The 14,939-nt window shown below is 38.0% G+C and overlaps 1 protein-coding gene across 1 annotated transcript; it reads right to left on the bottom strand.

Moving 5' to 3' along the window:
* Nucleotides 1–879: 879 nt before the first annotated feature.
* On the bottom strand, nt 880–14,404 carry LOC128230885 (uncharacterized). The gene is made up of 9 exons (XM_052943312.1): nt 14,111–14,404; nt 13,369–13,542; nt 9,847–9,975; nt 7,005–7,145; nt 6,181–6,294; nt 3,730–3,828; nt 3,193–3,389; nt 2,525–2,789; nt 880–1,491 (listed from the first exon to the last, which is right to left on the bottom strand). Exons 1-9 carry the CDS (start codon nt 14,151–14,153, stop codon nt 1,439–1,441), a joined length of 1,215 nt encoding a protein of 404 aa, XP_052799272.1. The 5' UTR covers nt 14,154–14,404; the 3' UTR covers nt 880–1,438.
* Nucleotides 14,405–14,939: the final 535 nt, after the last annotated feature.

The raw sequence follows: 14,939 nt of genomic DNA, 5'->3' as shown, positions 1-14,939 counted from the left end.
GGTTCTCAACAGTCCCATGGTTTGAGACATTGACCATCACTTTCATTGTCCTCAACAGAGTCACATGGTATGAGGCATTGACCATCACTTTCATTGTCCTCAACAGAGTCACATTGTATTAGACATTGACCAACAGAGTCACATAGTATTAGACATTGACCATCACATGAGACATTAAACCAACACTTTCATTGTCCTTTACATTGCTCATGTACGACACATCGGTCAGGCTATCCGTTTACCTTTGGAACACATCTTGTAGATCGAGGTTATAAAAACGAATATGTTTACATTTATGTTCTTCTATTCGCCATCCATAATTTTAATAGGCAGCCCATGTCATGTTGTCAAATATTCTAACTTGTATGTAGGAGTGTCTGGATATAATAGGTTATCATACAAAACGTCTCATCAAGATGATATATTGAGGATTTCAAGCAATACCTCTATATATCGTGTTCGTTTTTCTATTTTTCTTACGGACTGATGGACAATTATACATATACAATATTACAGTTGCCATAGCAACCAAATATTTGTCCGAGAAAAACACTTAAATGGCCTTCATGTATCAAATTATTTCCCTTTATCTGCAAACAAAAATTCAAGAACATTGCTCTATTTTTTTTTTAAATAGTACCAAGATACAGTTATGTGTTGTTGTTTGTTCAGTACTTCATTGCCATGGCAACCAGACTCGATTCTCCGACAATAAAAAATGGAATGACATGTAAAATCTCATTTTTTGCCTCCTTCATACTTTTGAATATATAGCAATATACATGTTTTCCGGAATTATCAAAAGACATTCACATTATTAATTTTGTGATGCAATTTTGTCAGACGAAACGATTAAACGATGTGCGTAATCTCCTAATGGCCATCTTACCACATACTTAAGTTTCATATAACTAGCTTGGACGTAATAGTTATTATTTATTTTTGATATTGTAAACTGTAAAGTCGGGAGGCCTGGCGCAGCTGTGCAATCAACTAAAAGTAAATGGAATTTTGGCAGTCGTTTTTTTCGAAAGCTTTCTAATCGATTAAATCAGAATCCGTCTAAGGATACATTATGCCATATAAAACATTCATACATACATGTCCTAACGTGAGCGACTGTTAACTTACCACATGACGCCAGTTGACGCTCGTCCCGGATTTTTAATTTGATTAAAGGGGAAAAAACACATCAACATATTGAGTTTTAGCCAACATTATTTCAAGTCCATGTCAATTCGTAGACTTCATTTTTGAAAAAGGAAAGAACAAAGAACAGAAGAGCTCACATCTTCCATAATCGTGCCTGAATCGTTAATACAAAGGAAGGACAACGAGGACATCAGATATAGATAAATGTTAAACGTTTAAAAAATACGAAGTCAGAACTTCTAAAACAGTTATAAAAGGCCAGGTGGTGTAGCATGTAGGCCATGGATCATAGTTCTATGTGGATACACCTGTCTTCTGGGTCAGCCCACTGGAAGCCACCTGAAACAGGAAATAGGTATTTCTATGAACGTAGCTGACCCACAAGTATATGATTTTTCTGTATCATTTAAAAGGGTTTGTGTGCAACAAAGATGTTCAAATCTGTCCGAACATTTGAAACAAAATACAATTTAGGTAAAAAGGCTATTTCACGTATATTAAGTCTCATCCAAGTACAAACACATACCGTTGGTGTTTATACAATTTATATGTACACAACCATTCTATTTAAGAATAATAAGAGATGGAATTGCAATCACATTTGTATTGCCTATAACCATCTTTAGATCACATGTGCATAGTTGCATACACTAAAACTATAAAACAAATACTAATTCCTTAAAAAGAGCAGCATCCATATACGTATGTATTAAAAGATCAGCCTGGTAGATTTGCAGTGGGGGTTTTCTTGCAAATTTGTACAAATAACCATTTATGGAGTTAAAGTAAAATATAGGTTTATATTGAGAACCAGATACACTTGATGAAAATGAAAGTGAAATCAGATATTTAATATAAATTAAATATTCGATAGTAATACTAAAATGAATATTGAGCATATTCATGTAAGCAACAGCGTATTAAGCTTTTATTTGTATACTGGTGGCCAGCAAATTTAGAACAATTATTGTTTTTACTTGTAAGCATATCTTTTGAAAATAAATTAACATTCTAAACCATTTAAAGTGACACTCTTATTCAAAATCAATATATACACTTGTATAACAAGCATAATTTTTGAGTGATAAACCTTTAACTACTTACTAAATAATGCATTTATGGAAACTGTTAAATACTGACAACAAGATTGTAACCGTTTATTTAATAGCAGAAAACGCAAAAATATGAAATGAACGGTGAATGCTAAAATATTAACTATGATCTACTATAGTCTCATAAGGCAGATATACCATGTGACACTCGTCAAAACGTGCAATTAAGTAGTTAACATTGATCGAGAAGTCAAACTCAAGTGTTCAAAACTCTTGCTAAAACAAGAGCATGCGTAATACCTCCAAAACGCGATTCCTACCTGTAGTCATTGACGTCCAGACCTTCACAATCGCCGTGCCGTTCACTGAACGTTGAGCATTTGTTCCGTTGCCAAACACGCTGGCAACGCAAACCAGCCCGCCATTGATGACGTCAGTTGGACGCCAGAAGCGCACCGCCTCGTGCGTATACGCGTACGTGAGACCTCCGTATGTACAAACCGGATCCCGCACGCTTGCGCTGTACGCCATCGCACCACTTCCGGGAAACCGGTAGCCGACGTTTGGGCCGTCTACGGCTTCCACCTGTCAGAATACTCCATATGGTTACAGTTGCGATACAAACATCAAGTATTACGCCCATTTTTTTATAATTTATATTGTCTGGCATTGGGGTTAATTTAATATGGATTAGGCACATTTCAAACGTCCACACCCCTACAGGTATTTCAAAATAAGAACAAATAAGGCAATCTAAAAAATTCAAATGATATCTAAAGCGGGAAAATTGAACCTTGACAAATTGCTGAAACCTGTCGAAATATGTTGTTGTTTTCTAAATATAAAACGAAAATGAAAACCGATCAGTTTGTAAACCCTCAGGTAGAGTCATATTTTTTTTTATTAAAAATTCTTTCCGAAATCATCCAATCATGCAATCAGGGCAGGCATATTTTCGAATTTCTGTACATAACAAGTATGGACGCACCCACGCTCTGGTTAAGGCATCCGCCTTAACGGAAGTGAGTGGAATCTCCAGCTGTTCGTCTGCCACGTCCGGTCCTAGGTCGATGGTGACGGTGACGGCTGGCCGGAGGGACGAAGCGGCCCACGCGTACATCTCCAGCATACCTGAGAGGGCAGCGAAGGGAATATCATAGCCGTCCGTACCACCCGCAATGTATCCTGCACCACAAAATCAAAACAGGAGGCATATACCAACAAAATACTTGTTCTAGTAGTAGAAGTAGTAGAATTGCAGATATATTTTGAATTGATTTATAAGTATACACTTTCAAGAAATAGCAGGAAACTATATGATATTACCAGAGCAGTACCAGGGTAAGATTTGTGATTTTCGATGTCAGATACAATAAATATTAAAAATGCAATAGCATTTTAATTTAATCAGACGTTCACGATCAAAATATACTATTAACGGCGTCAAAGGCGAACCTCTTTGATTTCAACATGTCTTTTTTAAAAAAAATATACGTATTAACGAATGAAATCTCATTGTACGTACCTGTGTCAGAGACCCAGACCCGGATATTGCGGTCGTTGAATGCGTGCAGGAAGTACTCGTTGTCAGGGTTAATGCCCGGAAATGTCACGAAACTCGCACCTTAAGGAAAGGTGAAGCATACGAGAATCAATGAATCTGTGAGCATACGAACGACAATCAGTGAATTAGTGAGTATACGCGAATCAGTTGGCACACCTGAATCAATAAATCTGTGAGCATACTAGAATAAATGGATCAGTGAGCATACGAGAATCACTGAGTATACGAGAATCACTGAGCATACGAGACTTAGTGAATCAGTGAGCATACGAGAATCAGTGGACATACGAGATCAGTGAGCATACGAGCATGAGCGAGCATACGGGAATCAAAGTTTATGTGAGCATACGAGAATAAGTGAATCAGTGAGCATACGAGAATCACTGAGCATTCCAGAATCAATGAGCAGACCAGAATCAGCGAGCATACGGGAATCAAAGGTTCCATGAGCATACGAGAATCAGTGAATCAGTGAGCATACAAGCATCCGTGAGCATACGAGAATCAGTGAGCATACGATCATCAGTAAGCATACAAAAATCAGTGAGCATACGAGCATCAGTGAGCATACAAGCATCAGTGAGCATACGAGCATCAGTGAGCATACACCCATCAGTGATCATACGAGCATCAGTGAGCATACGATCATCAGTGATCATACGAGCATCAGTGAGCATACACGCATCCGTGAGCATACGAGCATCAGTGAATCAGTGAGCATACGATCATCAGTGAGCATACGATCATCAATGAACATACAAGAATCAGTGAGAATACAAGCATCAGACAATCAGTGAGCATACACGCATCAGAGAATCAGTGAGCATACACGCATTAGAGAATCAGTGAGCATACACACATCCGAGAATCAGTGAGCATACAAGCATCCGTGAATCGGTGAGCATACAAGCATCAGTGAGCATACAAGCATCAGAGAATCAGTGAGCATACACGCATCAGAGAATCAGTGAGCATACACGCATTAGAGAATCAGTGAGCATACACGCATTAGAGAATCAGTGAGCATACACGCATCAGAGAATCGGTGAGCATACAAGCATCAGTGAGCATACAAGCATCAGCGAATCAGTGAGCATACACGCATCAGAGAATCAGTGAGAGCATACACGCATCCGTGAGCATACGATCATCAGTGAGCATACGATCATCAGTGAGCATACAAGCATCAGTGAACATACGAGCATCAGAGAATCGGTGAGCATACAAGCATCAGTGGGCATACACGCATCAGAGAATCAGTGAGCATACAAGCATCAGAGAATCAGTGAGCATACAAGCATCAGAGAATCAGTGAGCATACACGCATCCGTGAGCATACGATCATCAGTGAGCATACGATCATCAGTGAGCATACAAGCATCAGTGAGCATACGAGCATCAGAGAATCAGTGAGCATAATTATAAGCATCAGTGGGCATACGAGAATCAGTGAGCATACGAGCATCAGTGAATCAGTGAGCATACGAGAATCATGTAATGTTACAGACGTCAACGAATTAAACTCAGTTATTTCTATGTACTCTTGTACGCTTTACAACTTTTCTGATTGATCAATTTTGAAATTCCAATAAAGGAACTTTTTCCGACCCTTTCTTTTTGTAATATTGTAAATGTTTTTTGTGTATGTTAATTTTAAATAAATACTGTTTGAACCAAATTCAAATATATTTGAAGATTATTCTAGGATTCAAAATGATGCTACTGCTGTTGATGCCACTAGACCGGAAGTATTTATAGGATCACTGACATGTCCCCAATACGTCCAAAAACATATTCTCGCGACTTTGATGTGTTTAAAATAAACATTTGGTAAAGAAAAAATCCTAGACTGTAACACGGTTACACCAAACTAAGACATCTTAACCATTTTAATGTAAGATCGTAAACTGTTCACCGAGTTAGCAACAAAACATTTATTGTTCACGAGGCGAAATATATTGCGATCTAACTCTGAAACAAATATATATTTTAGAACATGCCTAAAAGGATATCAAATAATAGTACACCTGTAACAGACTATTAATACATATGTTACTTAGAGCTTAATAATTAAATTTAATTTGAGAGTGAGTTAACTCGTCGTAGTCAAGCGAGAGCGAAATGAGAATGCACAACTGCATAGCGGGTAAACTTTAAAAAGCAAACTTTAAACTTGAAAAATAAGAAAAAAACAACATATGTATTAAAGAGGTTACGTCTCGGGCCATTATGAGTCACTCGGCCAATTATCACTCAACGGCCCGGCTACGCCGTGTATTAACCTCTAAATAACCGTCGGCTATAGAGGGCATTTGGCCAAAATGACGTCGTACTTTCTGATTTGGATTTGTTAATTTGAATGCACTTGATAATTGCAGTACCATACCGTAATACATTATACAATATACGTACCGACGCTATCGGCCATGTAGCCGGGCAGCTGACCATCAGTGAGCTTAGCTCTGACCAGGACCAGGGCCGGGTGACCATGAAGTCCGTGGGCTGTCTCAACATACAACTCGCTCGCTGCAACAGTGTTATTGTTTTGATAGAAAGTACGACCGTTAATCACTCTTATACGATTAGTAAACGACTGTAATACTTATACGTCGTTATTTGGAATACATTAATAATTCCAATATTGTTTGTATTGAAATGTTACTCAGTAAAACGTGAATGAATTCAGAGAAATAATAAAAACTCTTTTAGAAAGGACTTTAAAGCTTCACTCTCACAGATATACCGTTTTGACAACTTTTTTTACTTTTTGTCTCGGAAAGAGCAATTTTTTGCGTTAATATCTGCAAACCAATGATATAAGACTGCTGACAACAAATCAGATCGCAGATTTTCATATTTCCGTTTAAAAAAATAATTTGTTTATGGCTTAACCGTTACTAACGGTTTACGAAAAATGCATAAAACATCAATTTTTGAACTTAAAATGTGAAATTTTCGGTTCTGATTTTTTGTCAGCAGTCTTATATCACTGGCTTTCATGGATTTTCGCAAAAATTGGCTCTTTCCAGGAAAAAATATAAAAACAGCTGTCAAAACGCTCAATCTGTGAGAGTGCAGCTTTTAAATAAAAAGCCGCGAGATTACAAGCTTTCTACTTCTCTTTCTAAAGACAAAGTTTGTTGTTTAAAATACACCTTCAGGCATTGCAAACTTTTTCAAATAATAGAACAATAGTTATAGCGCCTTTTCCTTTTAGGATAACTATTCGCACTTACAGTCATTGGATCGAGCCCTGACCGGGACGGATGTTTTGTTGAAATCCGGGGTCGGCAGGGAACCAGCTCGCCACGCTCGGAACCGCACGCGCACATTATCTTCTGTATGGGAGTTTGGGCCCGTGAAATATGTGCCGTTCTCTGGCAGTAAAAATGTTTGTTTACGCATTTGATTATTTGTTTGACATAAAATTCATAATGAACAACGGTATTTATTGTAGTACGTGTTGAATTCCGCTAGGAGATTTCATTGGCTGGAAATATAGGGTTTAATCTTAGAAAAACTCCCGTCTTGTCCCGTGAAAATGTTTCTGACACTTTCATTCCAATAGCGTGAATACGCCTATGGTCTGTTATTTGCTCATTGTGTGGAATCTAATAAGAGTTTAATGGAAGTCTGTCCGCGCACATTGACTGCTTAGTAGTACCATCAGGACTAAAGGAATCCAACCTATCCAATTCTAATAGCCCCATTAACATTAATGTTAAATTGCGGTATCATTTGAAAGGCTATGTCTGATTACTAATGCACCAGTCAATTGTTACCACGGCCCACCAGGTCCGGCGGTATACCGGGGATAGCCGGGGAAACGGGCCGTGTTTTTACCTTCCAGGTGGCCCCGCAGTGCCGGGTGAATGCAATGGTTTTTGTCTATGCGCCAAGTATAGCAGGGAATGGGCCTTACCTAGGGTCCCCGGGGTGCGGAGGCATTTGGCGTGGGATTTACTTTGCCCGGGCTTGGCTGGACCGAAAGTCAAAGCCCCGCTATCCCGGGAGGGGGCGTGGTTACAATTGACGGGTGCATAATATGTATAATGAATTACCAAAAGCACATTATACAAACATATATAAAAATATGCGTGTGTTCTCTTTATTCTAACTGAAATCGGACGTAAACTGACCTATTTTGAAACTCTTTGAAGGCCAAAAACTAGTGCAATATATTTTTAATTCTACTTTCTATACACCCAATGTCATCAACACTTTTTCGGGTGACAGAATGTACATGCTACTTTGAACAAGCTCATTTGGAAATGGAGAGGCAGTATTAATAATATGATAGGTCCATCTGATCGAGGTACAAACAAACTTAGAACATATAGGTTATTTAAGATTGAATATGAAACTGAAAACTATGTTAAATGCTCCAGTTTAACTAGAAAGCACAAGTCATCAATAGCTAAATCCACGTAGTATTTCACTGTCCTTCCTATCAGAGTTTCAGAAATGACAGTGTTAGAAAAGCCACTGAGCTTATTACATCATGATTTAATAGTATGTGTGGTCAGGTCAAACGGAAACATGTAAAAAGTCGGTGCCAAACATTGTTTCTTAATTTTAAAAGCCTGAACTAATCTCTTGTACAAGTAGCTTGTGTGTATACATACGAGAACAGACCAGATCTGTTATTTGCTGCTGAACTAATCTCTTGTACAAGTAGCTTGTGTGTATACATACGAGAACAGACCAGATCTGTTATTTGCTGCTGAACTAATCTCTTGTACAAGTAGCTTGTGTGTATACATACGAGAACAGACCAGATCTGTTATTTGCTGCTGAACTAATCTCTTGTACAAGTAGCTTTTGTGTATACATACGAGAACAGACCACATCTGTTATTTGCTGCTGAACTAATCTCTTGTACATGTAGCTTGTGTGTATACATACGAGAACAGACCAGATCTGTTATTTGCTGCTGAACTAATCTCTTGTACAAGTAGCTTGTGTGTATACATACGAGAACAGACCAGATCTGTTATTTGCTGCTGGTATTTCGGTATTTCTTAGTTAGCTGACAGTAAATCTGAAAACATTTAATTTATGTGTTTTTTAGCAATTTTAATTCATAGATAATTTTAGAAGTGTAGATAATGCATTTTTCTATTAAAATAGCAAATGTGGCCCTTTAAGTCATATGTAAAAGAGCTATGCTAATCCGACCACAAATGACCTCAACTGATCTGATCATATGTGGATTCCTTAATCTTACTCCCATTTCTTATGGTGCATTGGTACACATTTATACTCGCAGGTGTATTTCATGGTCTTAAAACAGTTTTTGGAATTGGATTAGCATGGGTATATTTCTCTTATCTGTATGCATATGGATATATGTCTAAGTTGTAAGATAAACTTGCGAATCCATGAGGAGGGAAGGGAGGGGTGGGTGGTGGATCCCAGCGCCCTCCCTCCCCTAATGCAATGCCAAAACCAGAGAAAAAAGTAATAAAATGCACCATTTCTGACTAGAAATTGAAACAACATTATGACCTCATCCTCCAACATTTCAAATATGTAAATTTCGGTTGTGAGGGAGGGGCAAATAGCAAAAGGTTGTGCCCCAAAGTTACGCCCGCTCTAACGTCAATTCCTGTATCCGCCGCTGAGATAAATCTGGTATTAATATTCTCCTATAACTCTTACTAGAGTGGCAATGCACGTTTATGTATTGTTTGTTGAGTGTAGTTTTACTCATGAATTTAAGTACATTGATAAGACTGAAATAAATTATTAAAAACAAATAACTTTCAACTGATTCTGAAAGAACATTGGATCACCAGGTATCCACAATTCATATATCTATGGATTGGACAAATGAGTGAATAGCCATATAAGTGGCCGTTATTTCAACACCAGCAGAGTTGACGAAACAAAATGAGATGTACGGGAGACAACTTTCCCGAGTTTTAACATAGTAGTCAAAATTTCCCAGCACCGCCCTCTAACGCCGAGCGTCAAGCAAGTGACGACGTGGTCGGGCATTGAACCCGAGACCTTCAGCACCCGAAGCTGGTCAGTGATGCTCAACAACTAATCTAACGACTGTCCCTCATTGTTTACCTGTATATATAGCGAATCCATCCCTGCCGTTATAGGGTAAGGGGGCACTGGCTTTAATCTCAACATCGTTGTAGTAGAAGATGACGCCACCAAACGGCTCTGCTATGTCATCGTCCCTTGGACGTCCACCTGCAAGGAAAATTAGACCTGTTTGGCGATTGAAATGATACATCTACGGCATTAAAAAACATCATTATAAGGGCAGTTGTTGACATTTTGGGGCAACTAATGTCATATCGGGGCAACTGTTGACATATCGGGTAAACTTTTTCAAATAAAAGGGTAACTATTGACATTTAAAGGCAGATATTCACATATCGAGACAAATGGTGACATACGAGTATTATGGTAAGTATATGTACTGATATATCAGGGGAGCTATTGTCATTTCGGGGCAACTATTGATATGCCGGGACAATTGTTAACATGCCAGGGAAACTGTTTTCATATCAAGGCAATTAATGGCATGCCGGGCCAACTATTTGCATATCGGAACAACTTTTTACTACCGGTTCTACTACAGTCAAACCTGGTTGAACGGTCACCTGCTTTAAATGGCCACCTGCCTTAACGGGCCACTCCAAATTCCCCCCGTATGTTTTTACTATATAATATACGTGCATTAAGCGGCCAACTGTCTAACGCGGCCACGGCCACTAATTTTTGTCCCCATGAAGCCATATAAACACTAATTAACGGCCACTAATCCCTTGTCACTGACACTGCAACTTTTCCAATACACAGCTTTAATTGCGTATAGAAGTTTACGGAAAAGAACGACTGCCTCGGGTATCTTCGTCATCCAATGAAATAATATTGCATCACACGATTTCCATCCGTGTTGACTCATCGAGAAATCATGTTTATTACACGTCGGCGAATGTTTTGATCAGAATTGACACAATTAATGAAACAATTAGTAAGATAATTAAATAATTACGAAGTTATTTATTAAATACCGACAAAAACACCGGTTATTATGAATTCACAGTTTGCATTGTCATTCTAAGGCCTGAAACGACTTACGATTTTTATTCACTTCAATATTATTTTTCGAAGTGCACGGATTTAAATTTCTATGAACGGATATTTACAATGCATTGTTCTTGATAAACGTTGATTATGGCTGGAAATAAGACTAATCGAAAGTGTTTGGCTCTAACAGAATGTGTCGAGTGTATAAAGTTATTAGAAAACGGCTGTAATGCAAGAAGTGTTCCCAAGGAATTTGACTGCGAAAGATCGGAAAAAGTTAACTAAAATGTGTATCTACATGTAGTTGTGTAAATGTGTAGACTGATAGACTGATCTGTGGTGTGTTTTGTTTATGCTTTGCATCAACATTTATATAATGTACGGACTATTTTAAAAAAATGAACTTAAACATACGTATGTATGTGTAGTTGTGTACATGTGTAGACTGATATGTGGTGTGTTTTGTTTATGCCTTGTATCGACATTTAACTAATTATGTATTTTATTTATAAATTTGAAGTATTAAAGTTGAAGTTATTTTATCTATACAAATGTATTTGTATTCAACTTTCTTCGATAATATTGATACAGATGTTACTGATTGTGGTGTGAGGTGGTGGTTAAGATACATACTCCATCTCTGATTATAGCTAAAGTGGCGGAAATGTCAAACCTGGATTAAGTGGCCACCTGTCTTAAGCAGCCACTTTGATCATTTCCCACGGGTGGCCACTTAATACAGGTTTGACTGTATTGCCATATCGGGGTAACTATTGCCATACCGGGGTGACTATTTACATACCAGGACAATTATTTCCACATCGGGACAACTGTTGCAATATATGGGCAACAAACTACATACCGGGACAACTGTTGCCATTATGAGACAAATATTGCCATATCGGGGGAAACTATTTACATACCGGGACAACTATTGCCATAGCGGGGTAACTATTGTCATAGCGGGGTAACTATTGACATATCGGGGCAACTATTGCCATAGCGGGGTAACTATTGTCATATCGGGGAATCTGTTTACATACGGGACACCTATTGCCATATCGGGGGGGGGGGGACTATTTACATATCGGGACAACTATTGACATATCAGGCAACAATTGCCATATAGGGGGAGGGGACTATTTACATACCGGGACAACTATTGCTATAGCGGGGTAACTATTGACATACCGGGGCAACTATTAACATACCGGGACAACTGTTGCCCTACCGGGACAACTATTGACATACCGGGACAACTGTTGCCCTACCGGGACAACTATTGACATACCGGGACAACTGTTGCCCTACCGGGACAACTATTGACATACCGGGACAACTGTTGCCCTACCGGGACAATATTGACATACCGGGACAACTGTTGCCCTACCGGGACAATATTGACATACCGGGACAACTGTTGCCCTACCGGGACAATATTGACATACCGGGACAACTGTTGCCCTACCGGGACAATATTGACATACCGGGACAACTGTTGCCCTACCGGGACAATATTGACATACCGGGACAACTGTTGCCCTACCGGGACAACTATTGACATACCGGGACAACTGTTGCCCTACCGGGACAACTATTGACATACCGGTACAACTGTTGCCCTACCGGGACAACTATTGACATACCGGGACAACTGTTGCCCTACCGGGACAACTATTGACATACCGGGACAACTATTGCCATATCAGGGCATCTATTTATATACCGGGACATATATTGCCATATCGAGGCAACTATTGCCATATTGGGGAAACTGTTGCCATATAGGGGTAACAATTTCCATATCTGGGCAACTGTCTACATACCGGAACAACTATTGACATACCGGAACAACTATTGACATATCGGGGCAACTATTGCCATACCGGGACAACTATTGACATATCGGGCAACTATTGCCATACCGGGACAACTATTGACATATCGGGCAACTATTGCCATATCGGGCAACTATATTATTATAGTTATGATATCACATGACCAATGAGATACTTAACCCGAGAAAATTACTTAAGTTAGGAAATGACTCATAAAATGAATACCAGCCCATGATATATAGATATATAGTTTATTTTGAGCACATGTTCAATAAGCCAAATGGCCCATGAGAAAAACAAAATACACGATTTAACATTTATATTGCCTCTTTAATTATTTACATCATCTAAAGCTCCCTTTTTTGTAAAAGAATAAAAATCCTTTAATCCAGCTTTCTGGAAAGTAAAAAACCTACAGTACTGGTTAGAATAACATAAAACACATTACACGAATATAAACCCAACATATCTATAGATTCTATAAACAAGGTATCTGACCCAAAATACTTGTAACGTTTTAATATTTAACAGCAGGATTTATTTCATCAACTTTTATTTCTCCATCTAATAATCACGTGACCCTCCATGGTATAGCATTGAGGCCTACTACAAACTGACGATAATAAAGCGCGAGATCAAATATTTACACTGAAATTGAAACCATTAACAAAATTCTTGATACTTTAACCGAGAAAATAAAGTAATAAACCTATTCCCGTGAAGATGAAATCCTTGTTAGGCGCGTGCACGGACTGGACCTGGACGTCGACGAGGAGGGGAGTCTCCCCGAGCCCATGTGGGACGGTTGCCTGCGCTTGTCCAGGGTTCCCCGACCTCATCGGAATCCACCTACTCTCGAAGTCAGGAATACCCAGTCCATTCACTGAAAAGTCAGTAACGCATAGTCATTCAATTGGTATTGATTGATCAAGGTCATATAAAACACAATAATAATTTTAAAAAATCAGCGATCAATCTCATATGAAAAAAAAAAATGATTAACCCGCTTTTTTTAATTAATCCATATACGTAAATGTACATTCGTGTATAATGGTATCTCTGCTAACGTATACATGCTAGAAACCAATCATTTGATAAAACAGTTTATAGCTAGTGCTTGTTTTATTAATTAGTATTCGGAATGGGCATGAACATGTGCAAAGCACGCTTCCAATGGACGCAGTAGGAAAATAAGCGAACATTTCAGCATCCCTTAATCAACCGAATACTAATAAATACAGTTTTTACAAGTGATTTACTAGTTATAAATATCAATCATTTCTAATCCATTTATTTTTAAGAATTTTGATTGAAAAATAAGGACGTTAATGAAAGGTTTTTCAGTTGTTGTTTTTTCGAAGAAAAAATACGTTCAGGAAATCCCACATTGTATTTATTTAAAAAAATGATAGGTTGAAATTGGTAACAAATGTATCAGCATTTAATCTCACCTTCTTTGATCGCCAAAACACAAAACACCACCGATGCAAGCATTATCTTTTTAAATAGGATATATCCTTATAATCTGAAAAAGATGTCTGTTGTAAAATATTCAAGGGTGGTCAAAACAGCAAATTCCATATCCAGTCACTTTTTAATTAAAAAAACAAACAAGCAAAAACGGATTTGTCTTGGTATCAAATATAATTCCAAAACTAATATATCGTGCTATATTTACTCCGTACTCTAACAACTTTTTAATTTCTCGAGACAAGTGGTGTCGAGTATTGTAAGTATTTCCGATCACCCGGCTTATCCCGTAAAGCCCTGTTGAGCTCTATAACAATGGACACTGGACTACGATTGGGTGCCTGTAGAGCAACACGGAACGTTACATTGTAATAACTCTAAACACACACATATTAATACCCTTCATTGGATCAGGCATTGTTTACAAGTCAACGTCAGGGATTATTGATATGTTTCTAAGAATTAGGCTAAAACAAACAAAAAAAACCTCCAATAACAACAACAAAAGATTATATGAATATTAGTGTGTGCCTTTGGAAACCAAAAAATGCGATATACCATATTTTAATTTCCAAAATGAAAATCACTTTGTTCTTTCATATTCTTTGTATTGTTGACTTACAGCAGATTTTTTTTTTAAAATTGGGTAACAGTTTTTATATCAGAAAATAAATCCTCAAAGTTACAATTATAAAATGCTTCGGCATGTTTTTCAGCAAATATGATTCACAAAAGAACACAATTTCAGCATAAAATTTCGTTAAACGAAGCATAACGATCGTCTTTTGTAACATAATAATGTCATTTGCG

The sequence above is a fragment of the Mya arenaria genome, chromosome 4 (assembly GCF_026914265.1).
Source record: "Mya arenaria isolate MELC-2E11 chromosome 4, ASM2691426v1".
In the NCBI taxonomy this organism is placed as follows: domain Eukaryota; kingdom Metazoa; phylum Mollusca; class Bivalvia; order Myida; family Myidae; genus Mya; species Mya arenaria.
The sequence above is the reverse complement of the archived record's forward strand: the minus strand, read 5'-3'. Positions and strand labels throughout refer to the sequence as shown.

What these genes read in the sequence shown, in the direction of transcription:
- LOC128230885 (XM_052943312.1), bottom strand. Translation starts at nt 14,153, where the DNA reads ATGCTTGCATCGGTGGTGTTTTGTGTTTTGGCGATCAAAGAAG. An exon ending in TGGATTCGCTATATATACAG is followed by an intron (nt 7,146 to 9,846) that starts GTAAACAATGAG and finishes TTTTACTGCCAG; the next exon opens with AGAACGGCACATATTTCACG. An exon ending in CTACATGGCCGATAGCGTCG is followed by an intron (nt 3,829 to 6,180) that starts GTACGTATATTG and finishes CCTTTCCTTAAG; the next exon opens with GTGCGAGTTTCGTGACATTT.